Source organism: Eriocheir sinensis, chromosome 22 (assembly GCF_024679095.1).
Source record: "Eriocheir sinensis breed Jianghai 21 chromosome 22, ASM2467909v1, whole genome shotgun sequence".
NCBI classification, from domain to species: Eukaryota; Metazoa; Arthropoda; class Malacostraca; order Decapoda; family Varunidae; genus Eriocheir; species Eriocheir sinensis.
Window position 1 is genome coordinate 3,338,123 of NC_066530.1, and position 17,659 is coordinate 3,355,781.

General features: G+C 43.2%; 1 protein-coding gene and 1 long non-coding RNA gene across 2 annotated transcripts in view; one reads left to right on the top strand and one right to left on the bottom strand.

Moving 5' to 3' along the window:
• Positions 1 to 12,316, top strand: part of LOC127001956 (elevenin-Vc1-like) — a 50,327-nt gene extending 38,011 nt beyond the window's left edge. The window contains exons 3-5 of the mRNA XM_050867224.1: positions 2,673 to 2,732; positions 3,763 to 3,880; positions 4,711 to 12,316. Of these exons, the coding sequence (XP_050723181.1) occupies positions 2,673 to 2,732; positions 3,763 to 3,880; positions 4,711 to 4,815 (283 nt within the window). The 3' untranslated portion in view covers positions 4,816 to 12,316. The remainder of the gene's footprint in view (positions 1 to 2,672; positions 2,733 to 3,762; positions 3,881 to 4,710) is intronic.
• A 197-nt stretch (positions 12,317 to 12,513) lies between these two features.
• Positions 12,514 to 13,844, bottom strand: LOC127001957 (uncharacterized). Its single transcript, XR_007755597.1, has 3 exons — positions 13,709 to 13,844; positions 13,139 to 13,571; positions 12,514 to 12,987 (listed from the first exon to the last, which is right to left on the bottom strand). It is a non-coding gene; the product is annotated as an uncharacterized LOC127001957 (long non-coding RNA).
• Between the last annotated feature and the right edge of the window lie 3,815 nt (positions 13,845 to 17,659).

Consider the following 17,659-nt stretch of genomic DNA (forward strand, 5'->3'; position numbering starts at 1 on the left):
CTCATTCTCCTCCACTAAAACATATGACCCTTTCCTCTTTCCTCCTTTCCCCTCTCCTCCCTTGCCCTACCATTCTCCCTCTCCCCCTCTCTCCTCCTCCCTTCTTGACCTTACTACTCCCTCCCTTTCCTCCTCCTCCTCCCTGGCCTCCCATTCTCTCTCCCTCTCATCCGGTAATATACGAGAGAAGCTGTTGACTGGCCTTCTTAGTGGACATAATTACTGTTACCTGGATATAAAGGTGAGCTTCATTACCTGTTATCTTGCTCTTACCTTCTCCTACCTGCCTGTTTTACCTTCTTACCTGCCTGAGAGAGGGAGGGAGAGGGAGAGGGAGGGGGAGGGTAAGAGAGAGAGAGAGAGAGAGAGAGAGAGAGAGAGAGAGAGAGAGAGAGAGAGAGAGGTATGTGAAGTAATAAAACGATAGACTGATGGGTAAATAAATAAACAGCCAGACAGACAAACAGACATTTAGAGGGAGACAGAGGTAAAAAAACAGACATATATAGAAAGATAGAAGTAAATAGATACATAAATAGATAAACAGAGAGGGAGAGGTAGAAAAAAAGATAGACAGGTAAAAAAGACGAGAAAAAAAAGAGAAAGATTTGGTTCCAGGTGATGGATGCTGTCGTGAAAATGAAGATAGTGAAAAACAAGTTGATGATGATGTTACTGGTGGTGATAATGACGACAATGATGACGATAGTGAAGGACGAGAAAACCACAGAAACAACTTACCTAACCTAACCTACACGGATACACTTTACGAAGCCCTACAACCAACCCTCTTTCACCCTCTCCCTTCCTCCCTTCCCTCCACAGTGAATGAATGCTAAGGATGATGATGTTAATGATGACGATGACAATAGCGAAGGACAACACAACCATAGCAACTACAACCTAACCTAACCTAACCTAACGTAACCTACACGGAGTCACTTTACGAAGCCCTAATACCAATCCTCTTTCACCCTCTCCCTCTCTCCTCCCTTCCTTACCTCAATATTAAATGAATGCTAAGGATGATGATGGCAATGATGACGATGACAAAAGCAAAGGGCAACGCAACCATAGCAACAACAACCTAACCTAACCTACACGGAGACACTTTACGAAGCCCTACAACCAACCCTCTTTTACCCTCTCCCTTCCTCTCTTCCCTCCACAATGAATGAATGATAATGATGATGATGGCAATGATGACGATGACAATAGCGAAGGACAACACAACCATAGCAACAACAACCTAACCTAACCTACACGGAGACACTTTACGAAGCCCTACAACCAACCCCCTTTTACCCTCTCCCTTCCTCTCTTCCCTCCACAGTGAATGAATGATAATGATGATGATGGGAATGATGATAAAGACAATAACGAAGGACAACAATACCGTAGCAACAACAACCTAATCTAACCTACACGGAGACACTTTACGAAGCCCTACAACCAACCCTCTTTTACCCTCTCCCTTCCTCTCTTCCCTCCACAATGAATGAATGATAATGATGATGATGGGAATGATGATAAAGACAATAACGAAGGACAACAATACCGTAGCAACAACAACCTAACCTAACCTACACGGAGACACTTTACGAAGCCCTACAACCAACCCTCTTTCACCCTCTCCTTTCCTCCCTTCCCTCCACAATGAATTATGATGACGGCAATGATGACGATGACAATAGCGAAGGACAACACAACCATAGCAACAGCAGCCTAACCTAACCTGCACGGAGACACTTTACGAAGCCAGAAAAGCCAACCCTCCCTTCCTCTGCCTCTCCCTCCTCTCCTTTCCCTCCCTCCCTCTTTCTGCATGTGTACACTCGGTAATGGTCGGGTGAGGGCGCGTATATACCCACTTTCACGTGTACACAGAGGGGTGATCACGCTGTCCTACTGCTGCTGTACATGGGAAACACTGCCCCCTCACCCCCTCTGATGGTGTGTGTTGAAGGTACAGGCTCGGGGGAGGGTGGTGGTCTGGGGGAGAGGTGGAGTACTGGTGGTGGTGGTGGTGGTAATGATTAAGGTTGTTGTTAGTGATGGTAGTTGGTGGTAGTGGTGGTGGTGGTGAAACGGTGTAGGAATGGTGGTGGTGGTGAACATGAGTTTTGTTAGTGGTGATAGTTGGTGGTAATGGTGAGAGAATTGGTGTTTTATGGTGGTAGAAGGTGGTGGTGATGGTGGAGGTGGTGGTGGTGGTGGTGTAACGGTGTAGGAATGGTGGGTGGTGGTGAAAATGGGTTTTGTTAGTGGTGATAATTGGTGGTAATGGTGAGAGAATTGGTGTATTATGTGTGGTGAGGGGGTGGTGATGGTGGAGGTGGTGGTCGTGGTGTACTAGTGTAGGAGTTTCGGGTGGTGGGTGGTGGTGGTAGTGATGATGGTTGTTGTTGTTAGTGGTGGTGGTTGGTGGAAGTGGTGGTAGACTTGGTATTATAATGGTGGTTGTGATGTGGTGGTGGTGGTAAGAGAAGTGATATTGGTATGTTGTGGTGGTGACAGTGATCGTAGTGGTACTGGAATCTATGGTATCTGATTATGGTGGACACACACACACATACACACACACACAAACCCCCTCTCCCCACGTCTTCTTTCTTCCCATTCATCCTTATCAATACTCTTTTCACTCACCCCTTGTTCGCTTCCCTTTGCAGGAGGTTCGTGTTCGCCCCGCAGTGCAGAGGCATCATAGCCAAGAGGACGGCGCCGCAAATGTAAGGAAAAGAAATATAAAGTTCCTTATTTTTTTTTTGTGTGTGCTTATTGATTAAGGAAGCGCGACTTCAGACTGCATGCACCCTATGAACAGTCTCCTCTCTAGTTTTCAGTGAATTCCGAAATGATGCTATAGTTGTTTTTCTGCATCATAATCTTCCAATTGTGGGTGGTGGTGGTGGTGTAATGGTGTAGGTGGTGGGTGGTGGTGGAGGTAATGGTCGTTGTTGTTGGTAGTGGTAGATGGTGGTAATGGTGATAGAACGGGTATTGGTGGTAGTGGTGGTAGTCTTATTCAGACTCCATGTAACCTATGAATGGACTCCTCTCTAATTTTTAATGACTACTCAGATGATATTACATCATAATTATTTTTTTTAACGTTTCCGCCTGTGGCGCTGGTAGGCTTTCTTGGTGGGGCCTGATTGTCGGCCCCAGCCCGTTGTGGCGCAGACAAGTGTTTATAGTGACGCCATCTTGCATGGCTCATGCTGCCCCCCGGAGCTCATCATTGATCCTTTCTTTTAGAGAGAGACTCTAGAGTCCGGGTTGATAGATGGACAGTATGTAGTAGGTAGCCTTAGGCCCCTCGGCGGTGACTGAAAAATCCCAGCTTGTGGCACCGGGCGAGACGCGACCCTGCGTCCTCCTGGACGCGGTGTCGTTGCGCTAACCACTCAGCCACCGCCTCCCTTCATAATCTTCCAACTGTTAGTTAAAAAATCATTCTTCTCTTTTGTACTACTTTTATTCCGCTGGTTAAGTTCATGCTGAGGTAGTTTTTTTCTTGACACGTAAGCGTAAATCACTACATTCGGTGACTTGTCAACACTCGTATTCTTGGTCACTCGTAACACTCGTAAGGCTTGGTGACTCGTCAACACAAATATAAACTTGATGACAAAGAATCCACTTGATGACGTGTAAGCAAATAATTTCTACACTAGATGGCGTTCGTTACTGTGTAACAACTTTGGTTCCTGAGGTGTGTCGGTACCCCCCTGACTCACACTTTTCTCTCCGTTGCAGGCCCCTGTACGAGGACACGCTGCAGGATCCACAGAGGTACAGTGCACGCCCCGAGGACGTGGACCAGGACTACCGCGTGTACGCCGTCGACCAGAACTCTCGCCAGGCCTCCGATATGGTGCGTGCCGCGGCTGCAGGGCGGTCTGGACCTTCTTAGTGATAGGCTGCTGTCTGTGTTATTGTATGATTCTTATTACGGCAGTAAGGTAGAAAAAAATAGGAAATGGAAGGCTGTATGCTTTTTTCAAACTGAATATAGAAATAAACTCTTCTAAAAGAAAAAAAATATTAGCCATTTCAATTTCAGAAGTGTACCTTAGCACTTCTCGTCTCCGGGAAAGATTAGAACACGCTGCAAAGGGAGATGTGATGCTGATTAGGATCCCCATGTCTGTGGGTCATGCGACCTAAGCTTTCGTTAATTACAAGGTCTAAGCCTTTACTAAGGGGCTTCTGATAAGTTTCAGGGTTTAAAGCATCTTCTAGTGAGCCACTTACCACTTCCACTTACAAAAGTAAGCCTTTATATAGGAATATTTTCATAAAATATAAACTCTTACAATAGGCTTTCTGTGATCAGCTTGAGACATTTGCAACAGCGTTCTAACATGATAAGCCTTCGCGGGACAAAGCTTACTAAGTCTTACCCAAGTTCAGGATGGGGACGAAGGGAAGGTGGGATGAACAGAGGCGACAGTGGACAGTGAAGGAAAGTGTGTGTGGGGGAGGGGAAGGTAAAGGAGAGTCAAGTAATACACCTAACCTAACCTGGCCTAATCTAACCTGACCTAATCTAAGCTAACCTAACCTAACGTAGCCTAACCTAGTCTAACCTAATCTAACCTAAACCTAACCAAACCTAACCTAATCTAACCTAACCTAATCTAACCTAATCTAACCTAACGTAATATAACCGCAAACAATACAGGTGTATTTGTCTCTGTGCAGGAGGACTCCCAGAACGAGGATGCCCTACAGTACATCCCTCCCAACGTGATGGAGTGGATCATGCAGAACTTTCCGAGGCATAACTTCCAGGGCCAGAGGAAGTAAAGCCCAGGTGGAGGTGGAGGGAGACAGGCCGCCCCGCCAAGGATGAGGAAAACGGGAAACGGGAAGGACCTCGCCGAGATAAGATAAGGGGATGCTGAAGTAGATTTCCTCAAGATCAACAGTTACACTCCAGTTGGCTTTCTGACTATCTCTCATGTGTGTGTGTGTGTGTGTGTGTGTGTGTGTGTGTGTGTGTGTGTGTGTGTGTGTGTGTGTGTGTTGCTGTCCTCGCCATTACCCCCACCTACACAAGCCGTCACCCAGAGAACAAGGATGAAGGACTGAAGGAAGCACTTGTGTATTTGAGTTTTTGCACGGCAGAAGAAACAGACCAAAGGCTAAACAAAGAGAACATACAGGAGACTACCCTCAATATGCCGCTCCAGTAAAGAAAACGGAAGGTGCCAAATTAGGAGATGTATAGTTAGTCCCTGTCCTCTTCACCGCTAGACGCGAGACCTCACCAAACAAGATAAATGATAAAGAGAAAGAAAAGAAAGAAAAGGAGAGAAGATTCATCCTAGTTCACCCTGCGAGCCTTCGTTTTCCTGTTTTCTAAATCAAGACATTTATATTCCAGCATTTAAATAATATGAAGATAATAAACAGTAAGATAATTATGACAGTAATATTAATAAAGCTGACCAGTTTTGATGATGATTGTTGCTAAGTCTTATTCCTCCTTCCTCTATCTCCTCCTCCCTCCTTTCTCTTTCCCCTCCCTTTTCGTTTTTCCTCTTTCCTCTCCCTCTGCCTTTCTGTCTCTCCCTCCTCTACTTTCCAATTCTCCCTCCATTCCCTCTTCTGCATCCTCCTCTCTCTTCTTCCTCTCCTTTCCTCTTCTTCTCCTCCTCCTTCCTGTCCCTTTGCCTTTTTTTCCCTCTCCATCCTCTTCATTCCATTTCTCATTCCATTCCCTCCCTCTGCATCCTCCTCTTTCTTCTTCCTCTCCCTTCCTTTTCTCCCCATTCTCCCTCTTCTTCCTCTCCCTTCCTCTTCTTTCCACTTTTTCCCCTCCATTCCCTCCCTCTGCATCCACCTCTCTCTTCTTCCTTTCCCTTCCTCTTCTTCTCCTCATTCTCCCTCTTCTTCCTCTCCCTTCCTCTTCTTTCCACTTTTTTTCCCTCCATTCCCTCCCTCTCCGTTCCTCTTCCTCTTCTCCTCCTCGTCTTTCTCCTCTCCCTCTCCCTTCTCTTTCCCGTATCCTTACCTGTCTGTTCAGGTATCCCACGCTCACCTTCTCCCCAGGTAACTGTTTGCCACCACCACACCTGTTTTCTCCTCTGTCACCGGTGCCGTAAAGCAATATGTGAGACGCGGAATTCCGACAGCTTTTGGAGGAGAAAACTCTACGGACTAAGCGATGCAGATTTAAATATGCCGAGTGTTTTTTCCTCTTTTATTTATATTACGACAAAAAAGGTAAACTACGGGTCAGAGAGAGAAAAGAATAATGATAATGATGAAAATACTACTACTACTACTACTATTACTATTGCTATTACTACTACTACTACTACTAAATTGCAAGAAGTCTCGGCCATGATAGAGAAGAAAACAATCATGAAAATAGATGGAAGAACTGCCCACAATATATTTTTTTTCCCAAACCGAGAATGAAAATCTAAACAATTTGAAAAGACGATAACATTTCTGCCCTTTCAATTTCCAGAGGGGTATAAAAAATCAATTTGTATAGTGGAAAAGAACGTGCAGCAAGACCTCTCACCCTCAGCTTACAACTCTGTCCTCCTTTCCTCCTTCCCTCCCGTTAGTGGCTTACAAATACCTTCAGATTTCCTACTCTACCTTCTTCCTTCCTTCCTTCCTTCCTTCTCCTTTCTTCCCTTATCCCCCCGTCACTCTTCCTTACCATATCTTCTCCTTTTCTTAAACTACCTTTTCCTTCCTTTCTTTCTTCCTTCTCCTTTTCCTACCCTACCTTCTTCCTTACATCCTTCTCCTTTTCTCCCTGCCTTCTCCCCTCTTCCCTTATTCCTCCCCGACATTCTTTCTTATCACACCTTTTTCTTTTCTTAAATTACCTTTTCTTTCCTTTCTTTCTTCCTTCTCCTTTTCCTACCCTACTTCTTCCTTTATTTCTTCCTTCTCCTTTTCTCCCTACCTTCATTCTTCCCTTATCCCTCCGTCACTCTTCCTCACCATATCTTCTTCTCTTAAAATACCTTTCCGTTACTTCCTTCCTTCTCCTTTTCATCCTACCTTCTCCTTTTCTGACCCGACCTTCTTCCTTTCTTCCTTCCTTCTCCTTTTCATCCCACCTTCTAGTTTTCCTACTCTACCTTCTTCCTTCGTTCATTCCTTCTCCTTTCTTCCCTTATCCATTTGCCAGTGGATCAAGACAACGCCATCTAGTGATTGTAAATGATAAAGAGAAACTGACCTCTCTTCCGGCCGCTTGTTCTTTTCTCTTTTGTCGGGGCAGCGTCTAGTGGTCTTATTATAATTGGTGTTTTTGTTTTTTGCCCTTGAGCTGCCTCCCTTGCTGTAAACAGAAAAGAAAAGAAAACTGTAGTGAGTCCTCTTCTGCGCTGCTCCGTCTTATAGCAAATGAATTCCTCCCCCCCCCCCCGGCCCTCCTGGACATGTGCCTTGATGTCTCTACCCACTGAAAGGATTGAAACGTTTATATATATCCTTTTTTTACACCCAGAGAAGGAAGTCAAGGGCAATAAAGTAAAAAAAGGAAAAGAAAAGAACCGAACAAATATACAGGAAACAAGTTCATAGGGAAATAATGGATAGATATTAATGCAAAAAAAGAAAACGCAAAAGATAATAAAATGCAAAGGGAAGAAGAGCCCGAAACAAATATATAGGAAACAAATACATAGGGAAATAATGGATCAACGTCAGTGCAATGGTTCTACATATGTAAGAAACGAGGATACTAGTATTACGACTTTGTTCTGAATGTAAGAAACGTCAAATGGGTAAAGAAGTCAGCCACAGACGAGAAAACAAGTAAATGTTATACCTCTCCACTCGAAATTGACCTCTTATTTGGCCTTTCCTGTTCTATATATGTAAAAAAAAACGAGGATGTTATTTTTATGGTGTCTGAATTTGAGAAACGTCAAATGGGTAAATAAATCAGCCACAGACGAGGAAACAAGTAAATATTATACCTCGCCACCCAAAACTGGCCTCTCTTTTGGGCACTCATTCTGTTCTATATTTGTAAAAACGGGGATGTTATCTTTATGGCTTTGGTTTGAATGTAAGAAACGTCAAATGGGTAAAGAAATCAGCCACAGATGAGAAAACAAGTTAATATTATACCTCCCTCGCCACCCGAAATTAACCTCTCTTTTGGGCTCTCGTTCTGTTCCATATATGTAAAAAAACGGGGATGCTATTTTCATGGCTTTGGTCTGAGTTCGAGAAACGTCAAATGGGCAAAGAAATAAGCCCAAGTCGAGGAAACTAGTAAATATTATATCTCTCCACCCAAAATTGAACTCTCTTTTGGCCTTTCGTCCTGCTCTATATATGTAAAAACGAGGATGTTATTTTTATGGCTTTGGTTTGAATGCGAGAAACGTCAAATGGGTAAAGAAATCAGATAAAGACGAGAAAACAAATAAATATTATACCTAAATCTGGCACAAGTCTTTGCTTTCTGAACTGCCCTCTTTCGGATTCTATCCCTCTCTCTGTTCCGTTATCTCCAGTTTCCTTTCCGGCCGTTCTATCTCTGCGGTGGTAGACGGTCACTGTTCTTCCCCTAAACCTATCAACAGTGGTGTTCCACAGGGCTCTGTCCTATCACCCACTCTCTTCCTGTTATTCATCAATGATCTTCTTTCCATAACAAACTGTCCTGTCGACTCATACGCCGACGACTCCACTCTGCATTATTCAACTTCTTTCAATAGAAGACCATCTCAACAGGAAGTACACGACTCCAGACTGGAGGCTGCAGAACGCTTAACCTCAGACCTTGCTATCATTTCCGATTGGGGCAGAAGGAACCTTGTGTCCTTCAATGCCTCAAAAACTCAATTTCTCCACCTATTAACTCGACACAATCTTCCAAACACCTATCCCCTATTCTTCGACAACACTCAGCTATCACCATCTTCAACACTAAACATCCTAGGTCTATCCTTTACTCAAAATCTCAACTTGAAACTTCACATCTCCTCTCTCGCTAAATCAGCTTCCTCGAGGTTGGGCGTTCTGTATCGTCTCCGCCAGTTCTTCTCCCCCGCGCAGTTGCTATCCATATACATGGGCCTTGCCCGCCTTCGTATGGAGTATGCATCTCACGTGTGGGGGGGCTCCACTCACCCAGCTCTTCTGGACAGAGTGGAGTCTAAGGCTCTTCGTCTCATCAGCTCTCCTCCTCCTACTGATAGTCTTCTACCTCTTAAATTCCGACGCGATGTTGCCTCTCTTTCTATCTTCAATCGATATTTCCACGCTGACTGCTCTTCTGAACTTGCTAACTGCATGCCTCCCCACCTCTCGCGGCCCCGCTGCACGTGACTTTCTACTCATGCTCATCCTTATACTGTCCAAACCCCTTATGCAAGAGTTAACCAGCATCTTCACTCTTTCATCCCTCACGCTGGTAAACTCTGGAACAATCTTCCTTCATCTGTATTTCCTCCTGCATACGACTTGAACTCTTTCAAGAGAAGGGTATCAGGACACCTCTTCTCCCGAAATTGACCTCTCTTTCGGCCACCTCTTCTGATTCTTTTTTAGGAGCAGCGAGTAGGGGTCTTTTTTTATTATTGTTTCCTTTTTTGTGCCCTTGAGCTGCCTCCTTTGTTGTAAAAAAAAAAAAAAAAAAAATCGCCTCCTGAAATTAACCTCTCTTTTGGCCTTTCCTTCTGTTCTATATTTGTAAAAACGAGGATGTTATTTTTAAAGATTTGGTCTGAATGGGAGAAACGTCAAATGGGTAAAGAAATCAGCCCAAGACGAGAAAACAAGTAAATATTATACCTCCCTCGCCACCCGAAATTGACCTCTCTTTTGGCCTCTCCTTCTGTTCTATATACGTAAAACAACGAGGATGTTACTTTTATGGCTTTGGTCTGAATGGAAGAAACGTAAAATGGATAAAGAAATCAGCCAAAGACGAGAAAACAAATAAATATCATATCTCCCTCGTCACCCGAAATTGACCTCTCCTTTGGCCTCTCCTTCTGTTTTCTTTTGTTGGGGCAGCGTCTAGCGGGCCTTTTTTTCGTTCCTGTCTTTGTTTCTTGCCCTTGAGCCGCCTCCCTTGTTGTAAGAAAATACATAAGAGATGACTTCACTTTTTCTTCTCGGTATTATTGTCTAAAGTTAAATCGTGTCGCTATGGTATTGAAGTCTCCTCAATGAGCTGTTTTGCACTATTTGTTTACTGATGTGTTTCTTAGACGTTTCCACCTCTCACATCAACTATTTCCAGAGGCCAAAAAGGAGATGAGTCGGGTTCTCCTGAGTGTTTCTTTAGGTTCATGGTACAGAAGGGTCAGACTATCACTAGGGTCATAAAACTACCCTGGAAATGCCCAAAACTCCTACGAAAACCTTGTCAAATTGGTGAGCTTGGACGCCGAAACTTTTAAGAATATTGCCCTATGTCTTTCTTTACACAACTAATCCTCTTATTCCTCAGTTTCTTCCTTCTTCCCTGTCCGTCCATTTTCAGTATTTGTCTTTCTGTTTATTAATGTTTTTGTCTATCATGTTTTTTTTACACTAACCATCCACCTCTTCCTCATTCTTCCTCTCTTCCTTCTACCCTGCAAGTATATTCTCTTTGCTTGTCTTCTCTATACATCTTCTCTTAACGTGTCCATACCGTCTCAGTCTTGCCTCTCGTGTCTTTATTTACACCTCTTCATCTGTATCCTACTTTTCCTTCTCTACATGCTCTTCTCTTCACGTGTCCATCCAACTCTTCCTCCCTTTCCCTCTTTCTCTTCTACCCCGTCCTTCCATTCTCCTTCTCCCTTTCCCTCTTTCTCTTCTACCCCGTCCTTCCATTCTCCTTCTCCCTTTCCCTCTTTCTCTTCTACCCCGTCCTTCCATTCTCCTTCTCCCTCATTCATTCCCTTCTTTTTCTTTTCACGTCCCTATACCATCTCAGTCTTGCCCATCCACCATCAACTTCTTCATCTGACTCCTTTTCTTCCTTCTACCCTGTACCTCTATTTTCATCACTTGTCTTGCCTGAGAGAGGTGAACCCTAGAGCTATGTTCCTCAAACTGTCCTTACTGAGTCCTGTTTAACTTTAAGCCTTTCCCCCGCAGCCTATTTCGAAGCCCATGACAGTACTGAGAGCTGTATGTGCCCTTCATAATGGTATTCAGTTATCTTTTAGTGAAGGGGTGACTCAGTTAATTATGTCTGGTTCCATTTACTCTCCGCACCTGCAAGGCCGAATTCAAAGAGTGGTATTCTAAGACTCTCATATCAAGTATTTCCAAAGGCCAAAAAGGAGATCAGTCGGGTTCAAATGAGCGTTTTTATAGGTTCATGGTACAGACGAGGGGTCATACTACCACCAGGCTCATATAACTACCCCTGGAAATGCTTGAAACACCATGCGAGTCTTGTCAAATATGTGTGCGTGGGAACCAAAATGTTTAAGAATATGATTCCAGTAGTTTTCGTTGCCTCCCTGATTACTTCTGTTTCCTGGGCCGCCGAGTCTATGAATTCACGTAATGAGAATGTGGCAAAGAAATACAACCTGTCTTTACATGTTAACTAGATCATGTATTGGTGCTCATGTATAGTAAAGACGGCATCCTAAATTATCTCGTCACCTTCGAATTTTGGGACTTAATAAGTTTACTCGTACGTGATGGAAATGTCGAAAAAAAAAACCCGCTTTATAATATATCGTAATTGGATCGTTTATTGTTGTCGAAATGTTAGGGAAAGAAGGAGGGCAGATCTTCTTATTTAATCAGTTATATATATATCCCTCGTGTGAATTGCGGAATAAATGGGACTTTGACCCTAAATATTTATACAGCGAAAAGGTGAAAAGTCGCGCTCGATTAGTGTTGTCGACATGTTAAGGAAAGGAAGACAGATCTTGTTAAATAATCAAGTACATATATTCTATTCTCCGTGTGAAATGAAGACTAAATGGGACTTTGAAACTAAATATTTATGCAGCGAAAAAACAACTATATATATTGTAATGGGATAGTTTCTTGCGGCCAAATAATATAAGAGGAGAATAGATTATTTTTTTTTTACAGTAATGGAAGCAGTTCAAGGGCAAAAGTAAATAAAAAAAAAGCAATGTGACTTTGAGCCTAAATATCTATACAGTGAAAAGTGAAAAAAAACAAAAAAAAAAACATGGATAGTTTCTTTCCACCTAATAAGAGAACATTTTTTTTACAGTAAGGGAAGCAGCTCAAGGACAAAAAATAAATAAAAAACAACAACAATGGGACTTCGAGCCTAAATATTTATACAGCGAAAAGGTAAAAAAAAAAAAAAAAAAGAAAGAAACACTCTCTCTCTCTCTCTCTCTCTCTCTCTCTCTCTCTCTCTCTCTCTCTCTCTCTCTCTCTCTCTCTCTCTCTCTCTCTCTCTCTCTCTCTCTCTCTCTCTCTCTCTCTCTCTCTCTCTCTCTCTCTCTCTCTATATATATATATATATATATATATATATATATAGTGTAATGGGATAAACAGTTTCTTGCTACCAAGTTAAAGAACAGAGGAGAATAGTGCTTTTTTTATAGAAAGGGAAACGGCTCAAAGGTAAAAAACAAAACTAAATTAAAAAAAGCCCGCTATGCCTAATAATTGGTTATATTTTTAGCTTGAACTGGAGGCGTGGCAGCAGGGACGGGAAGCTAATGATATCTTAAAGGGGCGCCGTAATGAAGAAAAAGGGTAAAAATGACTAATAACCTTGTACATTGTTATCAAAGTATGCAGGGGAGGAGGAGGATAGAGGCTGCCTAGTAATTGGTGATCTAACATTCCTCGCCTAAAATAGAGACGTGCCAGGGGGAAGGATGACCCGATGAGAAGCTAAAAAGGAGGCCAGGATGAAAACTTGGTAGTCTTTTACACTGATCAGGTATAAGGCATAGAAAACGAGGAGGGAGCGGGAAAGGGGGAGCTACAAAGTATTCTCTCCCATTACTCATTAACGAATATTAGAAGGATAACCTAATGAAAAGTTAAAATAAAGTCGTAAGGAAAACTTGCTGATCTTGTACACTGATTAAGTATACGGCATAGAAAACGAGGAGGGAGCGGGAAAGGGGGAGCTACAAAGTATTCTCTCCCATTACTCATTAACGAATAGTAGAAGGACAACCTAATGAAAAGTTAAAATAAAGTCGTAAGGAAAACTTGCTGATCTTGTACACTGATTAGGTATACGGCATAGAAAACGAGGAGGGAGCGGGAAAGGAGGAGCTACAAAGTATTATTTCCCATTGCTCATTAACGAATATTAGAAGGATAACATAATGAAAAGTTAAAATAAAGTCGTGAGGAAAACTTGCTGATCTTGTACGCTGAATGGGTATAAGGTATAGAAAACGAGGAGAGAGTGGGAAAGGAAGAGCTATACTATATTCTCTCTCATTATCCATTATTAGAAGGATAACCTAAAGAAAAGTTGAAAAGGAGGCCGTGATGGAAACTTGTTAATCTTGTACACTGATTGGGCATTAGGAATAGAAAACGAGGAGAGAGCACGAAAGGGGAGGTTATAAAGTATTCTCTCCCATTATTTGAAGGATAACCTAATGAAAAGTAAAAATAAACTCGTGAGGAATACTTACTAATCTTGCACAGTGATTGGGCTTAAGGACTAGAAAACGAGGAGAGAGCACGAAAGGGGAGGTTATAAAGTATTCTCTCCCATTATTTGAAGGGTAACCTAAAGAAAACTAAAAGTAAAGTCGTGAGGAAAACTTACTAATCTTGCACACTGATTGAGTATGAGGTATAGAAAACGAGAAGCGGGAGAGGGGAGGCTTTAAAATATTCTCCCCATTCCTCATTTGCAACTATTAGGAAAAGTAAAAAATAAAGCCATGATGAGAACTTGCTAATCTTGTACAATAACTAGGTAAAAGGCATAGAAAACGAGGAGAGGGCGGGAAAGGGGAGACTATAAAGTATTCTCTCCCACTACCCATCACCCAATATTAGAAGGATAACCAGATGAAAGGATAAGAATAAAGCCGTGATGGAAACTTGCTAATCCTGCACATTGATTGGGTATGAGGCATAGAAAACGAGGAGAGGGTGGGGGTAAAAAGGAAGGGGGATCTATGGCATTATTTCTCTCTCATTCTCCATTAGCCGTCAATCAGACCATTTGTCATCCTACTTCGCCCTCTCAAAAGAAGTAAAAAACAACAGCCCCCCGAAAAAAAAAAATATGCAGAACGGCAAAGAAGGAAAGATCACAAGTCCCTCCACCATCACCCACAACTATAACCAACTTTTAAAGACTTATTAACGAAAAAAAAAAATTACAGGGATGACAGGAGGATAAGAGAATGAGGAACTCTATCAATCCGTCCCTCCCTGTACCATAAGCATTTCGTAAGGCCTTTCCTCTCCTCTCTTCTTTCTTTTCTCTCCGTCACATACCCTTCCTCTCTACCTCCTCATCCACCTTTTCTTTCTTTCCTCCTTTCTCATTAGTCCCCTCTCCACTAATTACTCTCTGCATCCTTTCCATATTTTCCTCCATTTTCTTCCCTCCTTCATACCGTTTCCTCCTCTTTTCATTCTTTCCTTTTCCACTTCTCCTTCCCTCTCATTGCCCTCCTTCACCCTCTTTTCCCCCTTTCTCCTCCCTTCTCCTTCCCCTTCCCTTCCTTCTACTTCCTCCTACCCTCTTTCCTTCCTAACCCCCATATTCGAATCCCTCTTCCCTCCCTCTCCTCCTTCTTCATCTCCTGTTCCTCCCTTTTCTCTATTTCCTCCCCCTCCCAAGCCCCTCCCCCTAACTTCTTACCCTCCTCCCTTCCCTCTTTCATTTCCTTCCCACAAACTTTCCCTCCTTTCCTCTACCTCTAACGCCTCATCCTTTCCCTTTCCTTCCTCTCTTGGCCACACCTTAGTCTCTTCCTCCCCTCACGCTTCTCCTTTTTTTTCATCTCCTATCCCTCCCGTTTCACTACCTCCTAACCCTTTCCTGTCCCCCTCCTCGTATTTCCTCATCTCATTCCTTCCCTTCTTTCTATCATATCTTCTACCTCGTCACACCCTTTCCCTTCCTTCCACCTAACTTCGAACCCCCACATCCCTCTCTTTCCTCTCTTCTCCTCTAGCCACACCCCTTTACTTCCCTCTCTTGCCCTACATCTGCCCCCCCCCCACCCCCCACCCCCCAGCGCCTTCTTACGTGTCGTCTCACCTTCTCCGTGTCTCATCGCGTTCCCTGTCACCTGGTATTTACATGTTAATTGGTTCACGAGTCTTGCGATCACCCCAGAGTCATTTTATCGCTCGTCTCACAGTCCCTCGGGTTCCTTGGGCTTAAGTTGTGTGTTATGGGCCGCTGGAAGAATGGCGTGAGGTGAGGAGAGGGAGAGGGTGGGAGGCAGGGGTGGTGTAAAGGGAGGAGAGGGTGGTAAGTAGGTGAAGGTAGGGTAAGGAAAATGAGGTTGAGTGGTGAAGTGAGAGAGGGTAAAGGGGAAGGAGGGGGAAGAGGGTGGGATAAACGATAGGTGGTGTGAGGGGAGGGGAGGTAAGGTGAGGTAGGGGAAGGAAAATGAGGTTGTGAGAGAGGGTAAAGGAAAGGGAAAGGGGAGAAGAGGGGATTGGAAAGGAGGAGGAAGGAATCGTGTAGTGCGGGATAGGGAAGAGAGGAAGGGAAGGAAGGAGAGGTGTAAGAATAGAGGGAAGATGAGGGGATTAGAAGGGAAGAGGAAGGAATCGTGTAGTATGAGAAAGGGAAGAGAGGAAGGGAAGGAAGGAGAGGTGTAAGAATAGAGGGAAGATGAGGGGATTAGAAGAGAGGAGGAAGGAATCGTGTAGTATGAGAAAGGGAAGAGAGGAAGGAAAGAAAAATGGAGAGATGCTGAAAGGACGTGAGCTGAAGTGAAGTGAATAATAGACATGAGAGACAGGGACAAATAATATGTTTCTAATCTCCTCTATTTCTCTCCTTTATAAATATTCCTTTTCTTCACTCATCTCCATCGTCTCTCTCTTATTACTACGACTTCTCTTTCTACTACTACTACTACTACTACTACTACTACTACTACTACTACTACTACTACTACTACTACTTCTACTACTACAGGAGGGAAGGGGACGTTTGTAAGCCCCCCAGCGGTACTCCTGCCCACCCCCCCGGCGGTGTTCTTGAAGTTTAACACGATATTCACGGCCATATTCTCAGTGAAGCTCTTCCCTCTTCGTCGAAGCGTCTCTTAGAGAGTGTGTTTCCGTTGAAGGGTATGCCCAGTTCCTAACCTTCGAAACAATCTTTCCGTGTAGTGTTGGTACTACTGCAAATCAAACAAAAGTTGAAAACCGAAACCTTAATGCAATTTAGGTACATTTATATAATGGATTATATAGTGTGACTAATATTTATGTAAACAGTGCTTGATACAGTGACATACATTATATATAGCAGAAATTTTACATTGATGCATTTAATTGGTTGGTACCCGTGGCTATGTTTGCTTCACTTTCATATCATCCCGTTACCTGTGGGCGGAGCTTAGGAGACCTCGCTAGAATAAACTGCTTTTATTTTCTTTATTTTCCTCCTGTTCCATGAGACATCTCTTTTTCCCTTCGTTATTTCTCACTTGTAAATATATTTTAACTAGCTTTAGAGCTCCTATCAGTAGGTGGAAAATGGTAGCATCTATATTGCTGAGCTTTGCTAAGCTCCACCCACAGGTGACGTCACGAGTTTGGAGATTGGCTGTGTTAAGCCCAGCACGGAGTACCAAATACCACCACATATTCATACAGACTTGTGAAACAAGCGCCCGGAGAAAGCCTGTTAGTCCGTCACTTTAAAATTCATCCCAGCAATCTTAATGCATGCTTATGGTTCGAAGTGCCCGCCCTACAAACGCTCAAAAAAGATAACTGTTGTGAATAGTTGAGACTAAAGGGCGGGGCGTGCTGGTTGAGAGGTGTGTTCCAGTGTTGGCTTAAATTATCATGGGAACCGTGAAGTCTTGAATAAACAGAAAAATATTGTTTCTCGCATTGTATTATTTTTTATATAAGGCCTAGAAAACTTAAATTGTTCTTATACCCAATTAATAATACAGCAACATGGAAAAATGTTGTAATAAAGCATTAAATGTGCGAAGATATTAGCGAAGAGCAGGCCTTCACCTCCTCTTCGTCAAGAGAGGAAATTAGTTTATTTTTTTCCCGCTCGCCGCTTCGCGCGCTGCATCAAAGACACTCCTCTTCACTGAGAATACCGTTTGGTCCACGAAGCCTTGTTTCCTCGCGTGAAGGGGGAAGAGGTTCACTGAGAATACGGCCGTCAGTACGTACTTAGTTTAGCGGAGGGGGTAGGGTGGTGGTGGTGGTGGTAGTGGTGGTGGTGTTGTTACGTGTATAATACCCATAGGAACACACACACAAACACACACACACACACACACACACATCCAGACTTATTCCATCACCAACGCAACTGAAATTTTTCAAGCGATAAAAAAAGAGAAAAAATAAGTTAACTAGATGCAATACCGAAATCATAAACAATCAATCGCCTCGGCAGATCGTCCTAAAATTAATGAATATACGAAGTTTAAAGTAAAGTTTCAATTAAAGTTTCAAATCCCATGCAAATAATCATAAGATCAGGAAAGAAAGGATTAACGAT